General features: G+C 44.4%; 1 protein-coding gene across 2 annotated transcripts in view; it reads right to left on the bottom strand.

Moving 5' to 3' along the window:
* The window catches only part of RNLS (renalase, FAD dependent amine oxidase), a 76,590-nt gene extending 61,641 nt beyond the window's left edge, over positions 1-14,949 (bottom strand). Inside the window, exons 1-4 of one of the 2 annotated variants that reach the window (XM_074874119.1) lie at positions 14,838-14,949; positions 14,650-14,755; positions 13,541-13,683; positions 12,181-12,342 (exon numbers count right to left, since the gene is read on the bottom strand). In XM_074874119.1, coding sequence (XP_074730220.1) covers positions 12,181-12,342; positions 13,541-13,683; positions 14,650-14,755; positions 14,838-14,949 — 523 coding nt within the window. The remainder of the gene's footprint in view (positions 1-12,180; positions 12,343-13,540; positions 13,684-14,649; positions 14,756-14,837) is intronic. The other variant, XM_074874120.1, reaches the window with a different exon arrangement.
* Positions 14,950-16,892: the final 1,943 nt, after the last annotated feature.

Genomic DNA, 16,892 nt, shown 5'->3' with positions numbered 1-16,892 from the left:
GATTATAACCTCCTGTAAATGCAAAGGAGTATTGACATACAAAATATTACCATGTTACCAGAAATTTGTATTTCTGAAGTTTAAGCAAGGATTTACTTGGTAAATTACATGAGCTGAAATGCAAGTATGGGAGAGCTGAAATGCAAGTATGGGAGAGCTGAAATGCAAGTATGGGAGAGCTGAAATGCAAGTATGGGAGAGGATACTTAAGGCCCTGGGAATTTCAACTTTTTCTTGACATTTTTAATAATTTGTAGCAATTGAGTCCATTGCTATAACATAGGGTGCTTCATCAACTAAGTCAATAAAGTCAACCCATGTCACCCTCATTTCCCACCTGGCCTATTCCATTTTCTACATTAAATAAGCTTTGGGACTGTGAGACTGCCTGCTTACCCTGTTGGACAGCAGCAGAATGGGCAAACAACTATGCACACGGTGCTTCCTGAAACATAACCAACATTCAAGCCCACCCCGATTGCCCTAACAGCAAATCCTGATCAGTGAGATCCAAACACTTACAATCACCCACCTGACAACTACTAATAAGCTACAAACTAGTGTTTTAAATCCTCTTTCCATGAGGATTTTCATGAGGAATTCTCATCTGGAGTGAGATAACTCATCATTTCAAAGATTAAAATTTCAGTACTCAGTCAATAAAATAAGGTGCAAAACCAAAGCCTAAACCAGCTTTGGGGCAAACAGGAGATGTTTGAAGTTTACTACATTCAACTGCTATACTTTTAATAGGTAGTCCAGCCATTACAAATTATATGAATTTTAAAAAATTTAAAAAAAAGAAGTGAAGCAGCACTTAAAGTTGTTCTGCAAACCACATGTAAAAGAGTTCTCAACCCCTCAAAACATCACTAGATGAAGAACTGATAGCAGATACTAACTGCTAAAGAAAACAGAAATTCAGATAAATGAACTCAAGACCCAAAGATCTTTGGGAAGTCTCACACGTGACTTCTATTATAAAGCTCAGACAATATTTATTGTTTTCAAGAAACTATTAAGATACATGACAATCGCATGACCTTACCTCCAGGCACGCTATTTGAGCCAGCACGCTCACTCGCACAGACTTCAACCTCCGCTCCCGATCATCTGATCTGGGCACAAGTCAGGTGAGCACCCACGGTCATACGCCAGCTCTGGGGAAACTCATGTGGGTCAGAACAGCACAGCTGGTCTGATGATTACAGCTCTCGGAACAGAGTTCATTCTGTCAAACACACCAGCAGCATTAACAAACTCTTAAAGACAACTCATGTTACAGAATACTGGAAATAACAGTAAAGCAGAAGAAAGCAGTATTATCAAGTAACTTTTCTGTCTTGAAATGAGGCAAGAACTACACTAGTCACTGAGCAGTTTATCGGGGCTTTTTTTTTTTTTTTTTTTTTAAGAAGAGAGTCACAGGAGACCCACACAGTGCTTTTGAGTATCTCTGGGAAGGTGGATTCAGCAGGGAATTCAAATCCTAAGGAAGAGCAAGACAACCAACAGTAAATGTAGGCTTCTAAGGAAACACAGGTATATCCAAAACACTACACAGCTAAAATACTAACAGGATATGACAACATCCTGCATAGAAACTATAGAAGAAAAAGGCCACTGTCCTCAGCTCCTCTGACAACATAAGCCACTGCCAGCGCTGTCAGGTCTTTCCTGCTACTACACCCCCCCAGTAGAACTTCAGTTGGGTTGACACAGCTGCCTGCTGGCCACATGAGGAAGAGGATTAAGGGACTGACCCAGGTTTTAATCTGGTAAGGAACAGAGAACAGGCAGAAAGAGAGGAGACAGAGGAAAAATGCCTGTATCCTAAATTTCACAGTCAGCTTCAACTGACCTGACTGCAAATTTCTAAATAGAGAGAGGGTTCACATCTCTCTCAGGTTTGCTCAGCTCTAGAGCCCACATAGCCACAGACTAAACCAGACCAACCTGCTGACACACACACAAGCCCTGTTAGTTGTGGGATTTCTCCCCCAGTTTCCAGCCACATCAGTGAGCTGACCCGCCTGACACCTTTAAGGCTGATAATACGCACTGCAATGCTTCTGCAAAATAAAAATCTCTACCATCTACATCATCTCACCTGATGGCACAGAAACAGAGCTTAGTTCCTACAAAAAGTGTCTACGGGTAAGTTATTCCTGAGGGTTTTTTAATACAAGAACATACCATACGTTCTTGGAAATTATGATGCCAAGTGTGAAAAGCTGACTGCAAGCTCAATGCAAATTTTATGTTTGACTCCATGGAGCCAAAATCTCATTAAGTTTAAAATTAATATTATTTTTTTTCCTGCTCTAATCCAGATGTGGACTGCAAAAATAACTTACAGATGTATCCGTGGGAGGTAAAGATAACCTCTATAAAGAACTGTCTCAATTACAGTGGTGTGAGTGGCCAGCAACTATTAAAAAACCCCTAGAAATCCACAAAAACCCATCCAGTCTAAAGGTACTGCCTAAGCTTTGAGAATATATTAAAATGCACATAGCATTAAAAAAACATGTTCCAGTAAAGACTTCTGTCTGCCTATTTGATTGCAGCACTAATTAAAAAAAAAATCCCAAAGCAAGCAATTAAACATTAAGATTGCTTGCAAACCTGCACCAGAGTTTTCAAAGGTTTTCAACTCTATAAAAGCAATAGTTTGAGTTGGAGATTTCACATCAAAATGAAGGCTATAAAAAGTCAAAGTCAGCCTATAGTCACCTTCACACATTTCTCTCCCAAGTATGCTGAGCAGGTGTGCTAACAGGAAAGGAGGGAGAGCTTTTCTAAACACATTTCCCCCACCCCCAAAAAAGAAAACAAGAGCAAAACATCAAAAAAAAAAAAGATTTTACTCAAAGGGAGAAGTGAGATGTATGTTATCATTGTTTCCCAAAAATCAACCATTAAAGCCATTTTAGATTCAGCATCTAAAAATGCAAGTCTGATATAAATGCCTTAACTAGACTTACTGAAGAATAAGTTCTTAGTAGCACATCCAAGCTTCTTACAACACAGAAACCATGAGCTCATTAAACGCATGTCCCACGAGACACAAATAAAGAAGTTTCAGAATTGCTCAGTTTGGTCACATTTTAGGCAGGGAACTTTTTTTTTTTTTTTTCCTTCCCTTTAGGCTCATGGCAAAGAGCAGCTTTGGAAAGATTTCTCTATCTAAACACAATCCCTGGACAGTACCAAAGACTGTCTGCTGTTGGGAAAAACTAAGAGGTATCTGTGTTTATTGTTGAGATAAACAAATTTTAGAGCATTTATTTGTTCTGTTCCAAGTATGTCCTGTGTTCAAATACCATCACCTTTATTATTTAGAAAAAAACCTAATGTGTGCATGCACATGTGGGCTCGTGCTTAGCTGATCCAATATTCCTGGGGTCCCATTCTCTATTTCGAGATACACTACTGGAATGACATAAAGAGGCTAAACAAGCATTAAATAAAGTTCTGTGATCAAGGCCCCTGGTATTGAAGCACTCTGCCAACCAGCATAGGCAGTAACGACAGGACGAGAAGCATCTGCAGGTTACTGTAACTACAGTCAGATTGGGATGAATTAAATGTGTCAATACACAAAAGCAGCACTGCCTTACATGTCAGAAGTAACTTTTTTAAAACCAGTTTAGCTAAATCAGCACAATCTGTGGCCAGTTTAATGTGCAGGTGCTCTGAATCTCTCCTGGGACTACACAGGAAACCTAAGCTTAGAATTCAAACCACAGATTCATGAGCTTTTCTTTGCTCATACCGTTCAATCCCTTGCACAGCCCCTGTGCTGCTCTCCTACCCTTGCTGAAAGTGCATAGTGTGCCAGTAAAGTCTGTGGGCCACATGCTGAACTGAAGATCACACCACCCATCCTGCTAAAAATAACTCCCCCGCCTTTTAGGGGGAAAGGGGGCGGGGGGCCTGCGTTACTGTGGTCCCACGGACAGTTGTGCTGAGACAGCTGACTTGCTGGAAGTAGGGTAGAACAAGTAATAAAGATTGCTGGAAGAAATGTCTCTGCAACGTTTACCAGGCACTAAAAAAGAAATACTGTGACAGAGCAAGACCCCCTCTGCAGGGTTTCTGTTTAAGAGCTGCCATCCTGGTCTGGCCAAAGGATCTAATGGACTGGGAAGCTACTGCCCCACTCCCTCCCAAGTCTGAAGACAAAAGGCAGCATACTTTCCTCTTCCAGCACAGTATCTTGCTTTCTTCTTCCATTTTACTCTGAGATCTGTCAAATCAAAGTTTCAGCTTTCTACCAAAGGCAGGCCACGCTGACTAACAACAATAATAGGCAAAGTAGCCCTTTAGCTCATATATATTCTATTTCATTTTCCTTTTGAAACCTCCCATGCTAACGCACATCGGGCTTAATCCTCACACTTCTCAGATGAAGAGGATCACAGGAATCAGTGTGGTAGCCTATCCGACCTTCAGTAGGCTTTCAGTGCGTTCAACGAATAACTGCAGAGCAAGTCCACTATAAGCACTCTAAAGAAGCACCTAAAAATAGGGTGAATCAAACACACTTAAGAATACACAGGGCCTACTTTGATTTTTCTTTTTTCCTGATGTGCAATTCCAGCTCCAGTAGCCTTTTTTTAAAAAGTACTCCCCTAAGGAGGGAAGCTATACTTGAGCTGTAGAAGGCAGAGAACACATAACAACTTTGCCTGCTTTAAAGGCTGACGTAGTGGTTTCAGCAGCAGCTGAACAGACGAGCGTGCGCTGCTCCTCCTTAGACCCTCCTCCGCTCCTGTAGTCCCACCCGCTCCTTTCTGCCTGCTTTCTCATGCTTGTCAGACCATTCCACAAGCTAATCCAGCTCCTTGACCGAGCAAAACCAACACCATACTTACATAGATACATCTCTCTCTCTTCCCCCTTGCTGGATTAGCAAATCAGATCAATTTACAGGAGGGTACAAAACGCTGCAGTGGAAGGTAAGAGGTGGAGCTGACAGCAGCAGTGGGCGGCAGGGACAGGATGACATTCACTGAATCACAGGGGAAAGTCACAGCCACAGGCGAAACAGAGAACTGCTCATCGTAACTGTTAGGTTACAGCTAAGGAAAGCTGTATTCTGTCTGGCTGCATCGTGCAAATAGCTCTCCCGCTGGCAAGGACAGAGGGTTTCACTACAGAGCAAGATGCCGTGGGTTTCTGCAGCAGCACTGGTAATCCAGACAACGGCCTCTGGCACTTCTATCACAGTTGTATCACCCAATTTTACCAACACACATCCTTCCACTATCACAACCTCAGTCAGTACTAGGATGCTTCCATGTCAAATGGGTGACAGGTTTTTAAAGGACCACATTAATATCAACAGCTAGTCTCGTGCAAAACTCGTAACTACTTGTATTTCAGGAAAGCACAAATATTTGCACGGTGTGACCTCAGCTCCCAAGGTCTGACAAGTAACTAACAAATCAGTGCACATGTTTACACTAGACATTTTAGATATGTTAGGTAATGCGAGCAAACTCAAAGCCTGGATAAGACATGGTAAGATTACTTGAAACTGTAACTACAAAATTCAGAATTTATTGTCATGCTATCCAAAAATAAACACATTCACTCAGCAAGAACTTGGGAGTCATGAAAAATTAGAGTTGTGCTTTCCTAATTCACATTATAAAGCCTCCCTATGTAAATATAGTCCTATTTTACTTGTATCTTCTCATCAGCTTGTATTATTTAAAACATGTGGGACAGTCACACAGATGGGAAAAAAAAAAAATAGGTCAGGTTTGAAACAAAAGCCAAGCCATTCCATTTTATTAGCAGATTAAACATGCAGAACTGTAATTTAAAATTCTAAGTAAGGCAAATTAATGAAGACATTCTGAACACACAGATAAAGACTGCAACAATTTGCAGTAGTTTAATTGTCATGTTGCCAAATGTCTTACTAAAAACAGAACCGAAAAAAGAGTTTGTCAATCTGATTTGAAAACACATAGTTAAGGACTATATTGCCTAGTGATCATATAGAATCTGGTATACAAATCTAGGATTTTTCAAACATCAGCAGCCGTATAAGTCCAACATGTCTGAAACACTATTAGATGATGAACATTTTCAAAATCTAGTCCTTTCATTTGCAAAGATCCTGCTTTTAAGCAAATTTATTCCTTTTCTGACTCCAAATTTACATTACAAAACTCAGAAACATTTATTCATTTTCCTTTTACTTTCTGCATAACCACAATATTTACTACTAAAATATGTAAAGCCCAAATACAAGTGCACTAAATTTAATTTATTCAAACTGAATGTTCTGAACATCATCTGATTGCTGCCACCTATTGTTGTTCCAAACATGCTGCAAGGAGCTAACTTGTCCCCTTCTGCCTCAACCCAATACTAGTATTCAGCTATTTTAAAAGCTTAGAAAGTGACTAACTCTTGACATACCACATGTTATGTAAAGAAAGGAAAGCAGGGGAAAAATTAAAACATTGCAAAGATTTTTTTTCTTTTGATTAATTTTGTTTGGCAACTCTAACTTCAAGTAAACACAGGACAGTTTCTGGATGAAAACCAACCACATCAAATCAGTGAAGAGTAATTTCAGCAGATACTAGTATCAAAGAGTCCTAAGAACACCTGTTACACAGACTACCAATTCAACAACTTTACTAGTTTAAAAGATTTCAAAGCTTCTGACTTCAAGCAGCATTATTACTACTTCTGTCTCTGCTATTGCTAAATATACAACCGATAAGTCTATTTGAGCATGACAGCTGTAGAAGGAATGAATAAAGGTTGAACATAAAGATGAATTAATCTAAAAAGATTGGCCATAGGCAAGCCACTTCCTTCCCTGCCCCCTTTCAGTTAAGAATTGATAAATGCTGGCAAAAGTGAAAGAATACAAACAAACCAAAGTATACAAGTAAACAGAATATATGTAAATACAGACATACACATATGCATAGTGCATAGATATACACTTTTTAAAATATATATATATAAAGGTGTGTGTATACAGACTAACTTTCCATTGATCTAAGTTTTGGCTTTACACTCATAAGAGAAGTAATTCTGGAACAGTCATTTCTCATACAGCCCATTTAAAATGATAATTCTAGGTTGCCAAAGGCCACTGAATTCTGTCTGCTCCTAAATGTATACAGCTTCGCAATGACATAATGTTCAGGTTCATCGAGAAGGTTAAAGAACAGGAAAAAGACACAAACTAATCAGCCTAACTAAAGCTTTAGTCTGCAGAGCTTTACGTATTAAAATGGAAACTTCGCCACTAAACATAAAATTTGGGAGGGTCATTATTTCAAAATATTAATTCTCTGAATATCATGTAAATAAATTAAAATTATTTCCAAAAAACTTGGGAGGCGCAAGATCTCCCTCAAGTAGGCTCTGATTTCCCCTGTCAGTAGTCTTCATTCTTAAAGCCAGAACACAAACCCAAGAACTAGCAAGCCATGTCACTGAAGATAAAATTTTGGTCTGTTTCAAACTGAAAAGCCTCACCTCATCTGCGTTCTGCAACGGGATATTAAAGGTGTCTATTAAATAAAGATGTCTTAAAGACACAGAAATAAAGATAGAAGTTAACATTTGCAAATTGATGAGCAGATCAGCCACTGGACCCAAAGACACCCACATTAAGGTAACTGGATTGCCAGGGGCTGGCCCTTCACGCAGTCTGGTGTAGGCACATACACCAGTTCTGCAGTGAAGAGCAATTTGCACCACACACATATGCAGGATGCTTTTGTTGAAGCACCTAACTATAAATATAGGAGCCTAAACTTCAGGAAACATCTCTGAAAACATGGGCGTAGGTGCCCAAACTGTTTTGTTATTAAATAAACATACTACATCTTTATAGCAAGCACCTATGGGACCACTGCTTAAAAATACAATATTCAGACAGTTAAATATTCTCAAGCAAGGGGAAAGTACTGATATGATAGAATCAGTCTCGACGCTCAAAGAGAAAAATGGTGAATTCCTGCAAGGGCAGAACTGCCACTTCTGGCTAGTCATTTGACCTCCCCAGCTCAGGTTCTTTTACACACAAATATCAAAGGTTAATTCCAATGCTTACTAATGGATCAAAGCATCACCTACTTCACACAGCTGTTCCTTTGCACCTTCACTTATTTCACAGCCTTTATCTGTACATTAACGCTAACAATCCCTCATCAAAATCAATTTAAAACTTCATTTTGCTTTGAACTGATAGATCCAATTATACTTAAGTGGCTAAAATAGAACCTGGCACAGATCCACACATAGCAGTTCCATCTCCAGTGTGCAGGAAAACTGATGTTAAAAGGCATCTCAGACATCAACCTTGGATAGCAAAAGTGGAGAAAAATTACAGAGGATATGGAAGATCTTTAAACTAGCTGCCTCTATTTAAGCAAAGGAGGGTGTGCTGTAAAGGCTAGTTACAGTCAAACAGGGCTGTTGGGGAAACAGCCAAAGCTCGCTCCATCAACAATGCTCATCAAAAATCACAACGGTGACTGAGATTAATATTACCACAAGGCACCAAGCCACATCTTTCATTTATCTTCAGTGTCTGTCTTCTATACGATAAAGGCCTTCAAGATCAGCAATTAAGGTAGCTCTACTCCTATATCCTGCCCCTCTTCACTTTAAGTCCCTTGCCCGCAGCCTGAGTAGTTACACGTGACCTCTGAGCTGGCCACACAGGCTGCCGTTGCGAGCCCTGCCCTCCTCCACCTCCACACATCCCTCATGTCAGCCGCGGAGTGAGCGCAACTGCAAAATGATTCCTCCCACCCTGAGTGACAGCAAGGGGCAAGTCTGCAACAAGGAGCAGGAAACTCCCCTTCCAGGAGCATCGGGAATTGCTAGTTTGTATACTGGGAATGGACAAATGTGCTTTCCATTAGAATCACCAAATTTTACCTCTGGATTTGGAAGACCAGAGCATACAGATGACTGAACTGCTTTATGGGTAAGGAAGCAGCCTCGGCATATGTGCAGGCAACCAGGCAGAACAGCTTGTACAGCCATGTGAAAACCAACGGACTCATTTGTACCATCAGTCAGTTTTGGGTCAAAACAGGGAGCATATCCGACTCCCAGCGTGGTACCCACTCACTGACAGAGGAGGCAAAAGCAGGACAGTGTCAGTGTGAAGTGGAGAGGACAACTATTCCTTTCAGCAGCTGCCCACAGTTACCTAGCTTGAGCTTAAGATGAAATTGCATCTTTAAATCCCAAGAGAGGTGGATCTAGGAAACCCTCTGTTCTCTGTCAGCAAAACTCAGCTCTTTGACGTGCAATCAACATAAGGTTGAGATTTAGAGATACAGACACGTACCCTGACCTTCTGTAAGTCACAAAAGATCTGAAATCTACACCCTGTTTGGGCTTTGAAACGCCTTCATTCTCCTCACCTATTTTCCTCTCACTTCTTGGCCTAAAGAAAGCAGAAAAGGAGCCAATAGCTCCAGTGCTAAGGAACTCCAGGGAATGGGGAACCAGCCTTGTTGCCCAAGATGAAGAATTAACAATTGGTTGGAAATCTGGAAGCCAGTCTCACAGAAGGTACAGGCAGAGAGAGAAAGAGAAATGGGGAGAAGACAAAATTGCTGGGTCCCCTCAGGTAACAGTTAACACTGCAGTTATACAGAAGATTAAGAAAAAGACATTGCAGAAGCATCTGACAGTTCCAGCATTCCAAGAGCAAGTGAAATGAACTGTTCACCTTAACTACATCTTCTGAAAGGGACCTGCCCACTTTTTGGACATGAAAGGATTTAAATTACCCCAAGAAAAACAATTTGCAAAGACATCAACTCTGTTTGAGGAAGGCCTTGAGATGCAGGCTAGAGGAACCTCAGGAAGACTTTGAGAAAACAGTACCACGCACTACTTCTACTTTTCTTCTGTTCCCAGGACTTTCACTATCAACCACCATTAGAAAGGACAGGATGGGCCAGGCCCACCCCCCCAGTCATCTACCCAGTAATGACACCTCTGAGCAATCAGTCACCTCGTTATGCCTGTCTCCACAGCCTGAGCTGTTGAGGTTTCTCACCCACTGTGAGCTGAGCTAACCAAACTGAGGTAGCTTGAGAGTCAGCTGTGACTGCAAATATCTCCAAGTAATATTCCAAGTTAGGTTGTTGTAATGAGCCTAACGAGAAAATTGAGATGACAGAGGAATGGCCCAACCCATCATAGTTCTTATACATCACTCTCCTCTTACTTTCTAACACTTGCAAAGCTGTGCTTCAGTTAGTGACCAGTCAATGTTTTTAACATTAGTTTACTGTATCTTTATATAGCAGAATGGTACACGTGGCTATTAAAAGGAAAACATACAATTCTGAAAAGGATGTCTACACATTTACCCTGCTCATATGATTCAAAGTATGAAGTGAAAAAGCACACTCACTAACGAAGAAAATTCAGTGGGGATACCACTACTTTCTATGGTAAAGGGACAAGGGGAAATGAGAGAGCTCGCAAAACAACGAATAGCAGAGACATCCTGTTCTTACAGGATATCTACCTCTTCAGGCACAAAGCTTAAAACAAGAGGTTGTAATGACGATACTTTTCTTTACTGTGTTCAGTCATCAATTTTCCCTTTGCTACCATAAAAAACCGTGCTGCAGTTCAACGTCCTGCTGGCATTTATCCTCCTCTTCCCCTCCGCCCTTCCCTGTCCTCTTCTTTTCCCTCACACAGGTTACTATGAAGCAACTTCAGGCAGACCCTGGCAGCTCACTGTAACCACCTCCATCTATTGCTCTGATACCTTTTAACAGACAGCTTCCAAATCACACTCGCATATTTAAATGCATTAAAATCCAACATACAGCAGAGTACAAGGAGCCAAGCGTTAAAAGTCAGCTTTTCATCTTTCAAGCACTGGTGGCTTTTCTACAACCAGAGGGCAGAGAACCCACAAATTTTAAAGCGTCTACTTCAGGAGCTGGCAGCAGAGAAGCAACAAGCCCTGTCTGACCAGAACTGACTCAAGCCACGCGGATGCCCCTGCGCTGCTGCAAGCACGCTGAGTTCAAAGAGAGGTTATTAGCCAGACACAGCATGTCTTCAGTACAACAGTGCAGCTCGGGTGATAAATCCACAGCCCAGTGCACTTCAAATGGCTCTGCCTGGCTGGGCTTCCTGGCTTCTGCTCAGCATCAGCCCTCAGAGCCGTCTCCTGTAGAGTTGCATCAAGATCTCTGCCCTGTAAATCCTCACGGTGACTGTTCCGCAAGGATCAAGTCTCACAACAAATACAACAAATCTGTTCACAGGCTGGGTAGCACCTCCCAGAAACAACGCCGCTGGGAGCCCACTGTGGACGGGCACCGACTGTGCACAAAGCTAGCATGGGCGAGCAGGATTCAGCAGCCTGACTTCAGAGAAAAGCTGGCCCTGGAAGCCTCACACCTGAGACAATGCACCTAAGCTAGTAAACTTGTCCAGGCCTGAGCTTCTTTCTCAGCACCAAGCTGCTCTTTCTAAGCCTCCATAGCACTGTTAACACATTCACCCCAATAAATCACCAAAGGATAATTGAGATTTACTCACGTTTGGGGAATACAACGCCAATGGGGCTGCTAGAAACAGCAAACAAGCTGGAAGGTCTGAGAGGCTTTCCTCTTATAAACTAGAGACCAAAGAGTTCTGATCTGGACTTTTTCCTCCCCTGCATTTCATATGATTTTAAGCTTACTGAAACACCCTAGGGATTTTCCCCACAGCATAGCTGTTAATCAGGTCTTACTCTGTGGGTCATCCCTACTGCAGACATAACAAGTGCGGCGCTGAAAATCAGCATGACATGTTGAGAAAGAGATAACAACAAGGAAACCACCACGTGGGGACCAGCTGAGGCTCTTGTCCAATTCAATAACCATTTTCAAGTTACAGAAAGACAAGTGTTGTTTTAGAAGTCAGCAAAAAATGTGATCAGATTAAAAATTGACTCATCTACTTAAACATTTTTTGCTATCAAGGTACTACCGCCCATGTGCCACACATACAGCCTCAAAATTAGCCACCTTCTATCATTTTCAGATTCACCCTATTCTGATGGAAATTAACAGATAGCTCAGACTGCTGAGTGTTTCTTTGCTCAATTGACATTTTAGGCTAGATACCTGTGATTTGGAGGTATGAACTTACTGTTTACAATGTCACCTTGCAGCTGAAGAATTTGTGGAACAGGCATTGTGAGAATAACTATATCAAACTGTTCTGGCAGTCCCATTTTCCTGGACACTTCCCATTTCCCATCTTGGAGACAGATGTGAGTTACATGTTGTTCATAGAAGACATCTGCACCTGCTTGGAAAAAGAAATTGTTAAATACATGTAACAGTGAATTCTACAGAGAAAAGGCAGAGTAGTTTCCCTTAGTAACTGGATGACTTACAAACAGCAAAGCAGACAGACAGTCCTAGGGCAAAGTTTCACAAATCAGGTTGAATCAATTTAACAGCCAGCATATGACATTAAAAGAGGGGATCCTCATTAGCTGAAAAGATCCCATCACTCCCCTGTGCTAGGGCTGGTATTCATTTGACTCCTTTGTGAATGATTCAGTTCAGTAAACACATCGAAAACTACCAGCTGCTCCCTTTGTCAGGTTAGTTTACTGTGGCTTTAGTGAGCTGAACCAAGTTAGAGTGAAATCCAATGAGCACAGGAGGTGGCACAGGGTAAGCAATCAAAGCACACCCCCAGTAGCCGAAAAAGAGCATTGCTCCCTTAGCATCTCTCATATATCAGAAGACAGGAACATAGTCAATTATCTGCAAGATTAGGATCTAAAAAAATGACTAATTAAAAAAAAAGACAAAAGCAATCACATCATGGGAGCAAAGCTTGACTACTCATAAAGCTAACATTTTTCAAACCAGAGTTAGTCACTAAACTGTATGAGTGGTTCTGCCATGTTATACCTAATGCAGTAGTTACAGTTTAAACTAGCAGATGATCTTTTCTAAAAGACCTTCAACACAGTAGTCTCACATACAGCACAAGCACTCATTTCTACGGAACACAGCATGTAGCTCACCACTATGTTCCCAGCTGCTCCGTTAAGTACAGTTAACTTAAGTACACACTCACGAAAAAACACCCAAACGCTCACTTCATTCAAGTTGCAACTCAAAACTCTTTTCAACTGTGATCTCGCACCCACTAAATTATCTCTGTCCTCACTGTGTTAGGTCCAACCTTCATATGCTAAAGCCAACAGTGTAAATATAAGCTTGGCCCCTGGTCCTACAGACGCTATATTTGTGTAGAGACTTTTATTTGTCAGCAGTGCAGCTGAAGTCAGTGAAGTGCTTGCAGGACTTGGAAATTCATAGAGCTCCCAGACACGTTTATCCATCTAAGCAACTTCAAGACATGCATAAACAAACAAGAACTTGAACATTCTCACTGCAGATTTAAATTTGAAAGATAGTTTGAGAATGCCATCAAAAACACAATCATTAAAACCTTTCATTTCATACAAAGGCATCTAAAAAATTACCTGACTGTTTTAAATAATACTTGACAACTGAGGACATGCCCTGGGGTGCCATGTAATTGCACAATCCTTCTTTCACTACCAGTCCTTCAATGGGTGCAGTCAGCGGTTTCAAGATGCCATGAGACAGAAGTTCCTCATAGAAGCTTAAAGGGAGCAAACGACACAGATGAAAATACACAGTGTGAAACACACCAGTAGCTGTCATTATTTTTTACAACTAAAGTTAAGACCAGCCTAACTTTCACATTTAGAGAATAGTTTTTAATGACATCATACAACCTGTGTTTCAAGCCAGAACCATAGCTATAAAACAAGAAACTACCTTGCTATTATACTGCAGGCTGGCCTTTTACGTGAGGCCAAGGCTACCTACTGTGCCTGTAACAGAAACTGTTAGCGGTTTGACCTGAAGGCTTCAGGACTAACTGTGGCAGGGGCATATACAACAGTTACTTACAGCTCTCAGTATCAGTACAGACTGCATTGCCATCATGGAGTGCAGGAATATTCCATCAGCTGGATGCAGGTGCCTCAAACACACCTACATTTTCCCTGACTTCCACACAAATTTCACATTTTCACGTCGCCATCCCCCTCCCCAACCGACGGTGAGCCCTCCCGTGTACCCACGAGCCCAGGCAGCCCCCACCTCACGGCACTGCCCCATCCCCACACTCAGTCACCGCTGTTCTTCGGGGCAGAAACGCCGTGTCCCCATGAAGGCACCTCACACCTCTTCTGTCATACCTAGCTTTCCTGCCACCTGCACAGCGTTTAGGCGACTCTGAGGCGCGTTAGCTCTGGAAAGCAAAGACCTCTGTGGATTTAAGCAGCGGGGCCACACTCGCCTGCGTTTCCTACGGTGGCAAGATACGCACCACGGGTGAAAACCGCCGAGCCGCGACCCGCGCCCGACCCCGCGCACCGCCACTTGCTTCGCCCCACCCCTCCCCCCCGAGGCGGCAGGGACGGGCGGGAAGGCGGAGGGCCGGAGGAGGGCTGCGGAGGGCCGGAGGAGGGCTGCGACCGGCCCCGCCGGCGACCGCCCAGGCCGCGGCGCCTCCCCTCAGCCCGGCCGCGCGCGGAGAGGGGCGGGGGGCGGGGCTTACCTGCGGCGCGGCCCCGCGCGCTCCGGCTCGAGGGTGACGTACTGCGCGCCCAGATCGGCGCTGCGAGCCGCGTCCCGCGCGCTGCCGCTCGTGCTCATGCGGCCCCCTGCGGCACAGACACTCAGACACCGCCGCCACGCGACACGACACGACACGACGCGACGCGACACGACGCGCACCAGGCCCACCTGCGCCGCGCGCCTTGTCCCAGACGGCGATGTGGCCCAGCGCCGCCCCCCGCAGCTGCGCCGCGCAGGCGCCGCCCGTCAGCCCCGCGCCCACCACCAGCACCCGCGCCATGGCCCGGCCCGGCCCGCCCCGCCCCGCCGCCGGGCGTTGCGGAGGAGGCGCACGGCCGCGCTTACACCGCCCCTGCGCACACTCCCGTGCACACACAGAGCGCCTGTGCGCGCGCACCCCCCCCAGCACACACTGCTGCGTGCGCACCCTCCCGCGTGCACCCCTCTGCTCACACATGCACACACGCACGCAGCCCTGGGGTGCCCCAGCCCCCAGCTGCCTGGGTGTCCCCTTAATCACAGCATCACAGAACCATTCAGGTCGGAAAAGACCCTCGGGATCATCGAGTCCAACCCTCAGCCCGACTCTACAAAGTTCTCCCCTACCCCACATCCCCCAACAGCTCACCCAAACGACCCTTAAACACACCCAGGGATGGTGACTCCACCCCCTCCCTGGGCAGCCTATTCCACTCTCTGACCACTCTTTCTGGGAAACATTTTTTCCTCATGTCCAGTCTGAACCTCCCCTGTTGCAGTTTAAAGCCGTTCCCCCTTGTTCTGTCACTAATCACCTGTGAGAAGAGACCAGCACCAACCTCTCTACAATGTCCCTTCAGGGAGCTGTAGAGAGTGATGAGGTCTCCCCTCACCTTTTCCTCCTCACACTGAACAGTCCCAGCTCCTTCAATCTCTCCTCACAGGATTTATTCTCCAGGCCCTTCCCCAGCCTCGTTGCCCTCCTCTGCACTCGCTCCAGCACCTCGAGATCTCTCTCGTGTCGAGGTGCCCAAAACCGGACACAACACTCCAGGTGTGGCCTCACCAGTGCAGAGCACAGGGGGACTATCACCTCCCTACCTCTGCTGGCCACACTGTTTCTAATACAAGCCAGGATGCCGTTGGCTTTCTTGGCCATTGTCACATCCTGCTCAGATGAGGGAGACAAGTGGCTCAGGTTCATAAATCCCCAATGGAGTGGACGACAGTGAGACAAGTCTCAAAGTCCAAACATTTATTAACTTCGCACGAGGTACTAATTAGATACATGATAATTGGCTAAGTATATAAGAGTTGTGGCAAGCAATACAGTATGCCTTGAACTGGTTAATGGTATTGAAGGGAAAGGGGAAAAAGGAAAGGAGGGAGATGGAGAGAAGAGAGGAATAGAGATCACTGGTCTGGGTTCCTGCATTGATCCCACCAGCGAGGGTTCCAGGAGGCATCCGTCTCCTTCACTTCACTGCACTCTCCAGGCTCCACCCCCCTTTTGCTCCCCCCCCCCAATTTATCCTTGGGTCCATCCCCTAGGTCAACCCACATACCCATGTATCGCCTGTACAGGGAGGGGTAAGGTGTTTCATGGGATGATGTAATTAGCATGATCATGTCAGCCCTCGTTAGCATACTGAGGGGTGTTAACTTTAACATGCATTTCGTGGATAATGAAGCAAAGGTCATTCACGGGACAGATGGCCCTTGAAGTTTGTCCAGGTGCCCCAGAGCAGAGCCGTCCTGTCTGCACAGGGCTCCCTCCTCCAGCCCCATCCTGTGTTATTGGGGCTGCTTCATCAGCTTCGACCTCCACACCATCCACCCCAGGACTGCAGTTTTGTTACTTACAAGTGTTTGAGACATTCCTTAGCTCGGAGGGCCTCCACTCCCCCTACTAACTTTTGTCTCTTTCTGTTTTTTTCAGTCCGTCTTTCTTGCAGGCCTGTTTTTACAAGTCATCTCTCATCCCCCTGCCCATCTCACCCCTCTCTGCCCATGTCCCTCCCGCTCCCCCATAAGGGCAGCCAGTCCCCAGCCTGCGGCACCACAGGCTGCCCGTGGAGCAAGGAGCGGCAAGGAGCAAACAGAGCTGTTAAGATGACAGATCAGACACCATTAGTTGTAAAAATTCAGCTGATAATCCACCAGGACAGGCAGTTACAGGCAGTGAAATGTGTACTCGAAGAACTGATGTCTTGCCAAAAGACCTCTGCCCCCAGTGAGTCTTAG

Source organism: Strix uralensis, chromosome 7 (genome assembly GCF_047716275.1).
Source record: "Strix uralensis isolate ZFMK-TIS-50842 chromosome 7, bStrUra1, whole genome shotgun sequence".
NCBI lineage: Eukaryota > Metazoa > Chordata > Aves > Strigiformes > Strigidae > Strix > Strix uralensis.
The sequence above is the reverse complement of the archived record's forward strand: the minus strand, read 5'-3'. Positions and strand labels throughout refer to the sequence as shown.